The 3,543-nt window shown below is 60.4% G+C and overlaps 1 protein-coding gene across 1 annotated transcript in view; it reads right to left on the bottom strand.

Moving 5' to 3' along the window:
• The window catches only part of RUNX3 (runt related transcription factor 3), a 32,755-nt gene that overhangs the window by 407 nt on the left and 28,805 nt on the right, over positions 1–3,543 (bottom strand). The window contains 2 exon segments of the mRNA XM_023745427.1: positions 574–689; positions 1,679–1,888. Of these exon segments, the coding sequence (XP_023601195.1) occupies positions 574–689; positions 1,679–1,888 (326 nt within the window).

Below are 3,543 nucleotides of genomic sequence, written 5' to 3'. Positions count from 1 at the left end.
CCCGTACTGCGCACATACCCCTCAACTCTCTATTTCATCTTCTGATTATTATTACATCTTATCAAGGCAAACGGCACAATAGGGCCTCATTTCTTACTCATCTTGTTAACCCTTTGATTCCCTTAAAGAACCCCCCATGCACGGCATCTCTTTTCTTCGCATTTGGAGGGTTCGTTTGAGGTGGGATGTTTGGGGTGTGGACTGTCCCTCCTGGGACCTCTTCCCCTCAGGGTTGGAGGCCCCCCTCTGACCCCAAAGGCCATACCACCTCTCCCAGTTTTTCTACCAGCCTGTCCCCGGGCTTCGGGGTGTGCGGGAGGGGCTGTGGGGACTCAGAGGGCTGTGGGGGCTGTGGGGGCTGTGCAGGCTCAAGGGGCTGTGGGACTGTGGGGGGTATGGGGGCTGTGGGGCTATGGGGTGGGGGTTGGGGGGCTGTGGGGGCTCAGGGGGCTGTGGGGGCTGTGGGGGTTGTAGAAACTTCAGACACTGCCCAAATCGAAGCGACCCCTAGAGCCTCTGGAATGGAGCTGGGTCCAAGGGGCCCTGGACGCTGGAACAAGGTGGCCTCCTCACCTGGCCGGGCCGCTTCATGTCTAAGCTCCCGCTGGTGGCTCCGGAGGCTGGGGTTGCTGGGCCAGGGATATCACCCTTCCCTTCCAGCAGAGTAAACCCCTGCCCGGAAGCAGAACCTGGAGGGAGCATGGGACCGGCTGGCAATTCAGTTGCATACCTGGCACACAGTAGGTGCTCATGTAAGATCTGAATAAAAAAAGAGGCTCAGAGAGGGACAGGGCTCCCCCCCGCCCCCCGCCACAGCCACAGCCACAACCACAGCCACACAGCTAAAGGAGGAGAGGAAACCCTCCTTCCACATTAAGACCTTTTCCCCAGCCCTTCCAGGGGCTGGGAAGTTCTAACACTTCGGCTGAATTCTGGCTGCTATGGAGGCAGCCCCTTCTCACCCTGGTCTGGAGGGGAATCCACTCTCGCCACCTGCTGCCACCTGCAGGCTGCTGTGGTTACTGCAGTGCTCCCCCCCAGAGCCCTCAAACTGTGTGACCTGGGGTGAGGGGCGGGGTGAGTCCCAGCCTTCTCTGGGCCGGTTCCCCCGAGGAAGCTGGGTGGGCTGGTCTGCGCCTGGTGGGTGAAGGTGATGGAGCTGTGCGTCAGGGGCTCTGGAGAACACAGCTCCCCTCCCATCAGCGGTGGCATCGAAGCGTGGCTGGGGGGAGGGGCTCGAACTGTGGTCCCCACATCATCCCCATCATCCCTACAAAGTGCCCGCAGATAAACTCACAGACGGAAGCAGCGTGTCCGCCTGCAGACGCGGCTCCAGGACCAGCCCCCTCACTCAGAGCACATCCCAGAGAGTGCTCCCTCGGGCTGGTCCCTCGGGCAGAGGGGTGCTGGGGGGTGGGGTGGGGTTCAGCTGGGGAAAGGCAGCTTCCTGTTGGGTGTTGGGTTTCAGGCAGACCGACCTAAGGGCACAGGGATAAATCTTGGGATTCGCTTTTGAAGTGGGTACTTTCACTTGGAAATAAGGTCTGTTTGATGAAAATCCCCCTCCACAAGTCCTGACGGGCCAGGCAGGGTGGGCCAGTCCTCCTGGCTGGGCAGGTTGGGGGTTGGGGGGGCTGCCAAGGCAGGCCCCCACACCACACACCCCACAGCCCCCCACCAAGCAGGCTGCGGTCCTCGCCCAGGGAGATGTGAAGCCAGATGACACCCTCTCTTTGCACCTCAGTCTCTTCATCTGCAAAATGGGGGAGCTGAGCCACCTGCTCGCGCCGCAGTTGATTGCTGCTGAGTCGCTGCTCTTCCAGCTCGGGCCCCAGAGCGGCTCCCACCGAGCCTGCTTTAGGCTCCACCTGCTCTGCCCTCCCCGACCCTGCACGTGGGAACACGCTGTGAGGGGTGGTTTCTTCCATTCCCTCGTGAAAAGTCCTGGGCCACGTGAGAGGGAGAAGGGGTGGTGGCACCTGAAGACCAGACATTCCCCTGGCGCCCCAGCCGCCCCAGGAGGCCTCAGTGGCTGCACCTGCCTGGGGTGGGCTCAGTGGCCATTCCCGATGGAGCGGACGCAGGGGGGCCACGGCGCTGGGGGTCTCCTCAGCAGGGGGCTTAGTCCTATTCCTGCCCAGGCTGAGGCCCTGCCCCATTCCTCCTTGGCCACAGTGGGCGGGGGGAGAGGGGGTGTGTGTCTCCATCCTCCCTCACCCCCTGCACACAGCCCTAGGAGCCTGGCATTGGATCCTTCAACACACCTCAGAGTTATATTATTGTAACAAATCAGTCACAATTCCGTTTACAGTTAAATAATACAGAAGTTTACTGTACAAGCAACTTGTGCATTAAAAACAAATACACCAAGCAAATTATAGTGCAAAGCAGTTTCCACCCCTCCCCACCCCTCCCCGGCTCTGGGCGGTTTGATGGGAGATGTGAGGGTAGCAGTACCAACACCTCAGCATGACAATGTGTCAAACGGACCCACACCCGCCACCAGGATACAGCGAGATGGGGTCCGACCTCGGTCTCGTGCTTCCTAAGTCAGTGTGTCTGCCGAGCATCCCTTTAAAGCAGCCTCGTCAATGAGGACCCACGTCTACAAGCCCAGGCTGTCTGCGCCCGCTGTGGGCCTTAGGACTCGGCACAGCCGCTGTCATGTCACTGGAAGCCGGGGGTGGGGGGAGGGCCCGTTTCTTTCCTGTCTCTGCCTTTACCAGGGCCTGGATGTCAGGGAGGGTTGTAACCCGGGTGGGACTACAAAGTGCTGGGCACTGGGAACTGGGGGCCAGACAACCACACAGCAGGGAGCGAAGATACGAAGACAACGGATTTGTAGCTGCTTCCTGAGAAGGGGTGGGAGCGCCCCTGGGTGGAGGGAGCCAGCAGGACACCCCCAGCAGCGAATCTGAAGAGATGGAGACTGCTCTTTCCAGTGAGGGCAGGACAGGGGACCAGCAGGAGGGGTCTAAGGAGCGAGCTCACCGGGACTTCCTAACCTGCCGGGGTGTGTGTGTGTGTGGTGGTGGGGGAGGGGGGGTGGACCGAGGACGGGCAGGCCACGTGCTGACACAGACACTTCAGGGGCTTCCGTATGGGAGACTTCCCATCCACAGAGGATGTGGCTGAAACAATGGCGGAAAAACCCATGCGGGTGACTCTTGATTTTGCGGGGACTTTCCCACGTGGACTTTCTAGAACAAAAGACCTCAGGAGCGGGAGTCCTAGCTGTCGCACCTGGAACAAAGCCACCCCTGCAAACGGCAAACTGATAGCGTTTCCGCGGGAGGGTACTGCCAGCCATTTCGCACCTTCTGCTCTCACATCAAAAGGGCACTCATCGCCAGAAACGGGGGCCTTTCAGGGACGCACGCCCCTAGCGTCCACTTCAAGAAAGTCTGACAACCACCTAGGTGATGACTCTTCCCGCCAAGGGCGTTATCCTGCAGACCCCCACACGCTCGGATGTGAGGGTGTGGGGGGGCTGCGCTGTCCCAACGAATGCGGGGGACCCCTGAGAAGGTCCTGGACTGTGGA

This window comes from Myotis lucifugus, unplaced genomic scaffold (genome assembly GCF_000147115.1).
Source record: "Myotis lucifugus unplaced genomic scaffold, Myoluc2.0 scaffold_541, whole genome shotgun sequence".
Lineage (NCBI taxonomy): Eukaryota > Metazoa > Chordata > Mammalia > Chiroptera > Vespertilionidae > Myotis > Myotis lucifugus.
This window is presented reverse-complemented; position numbering and strand designations above follow the sequence as displayed.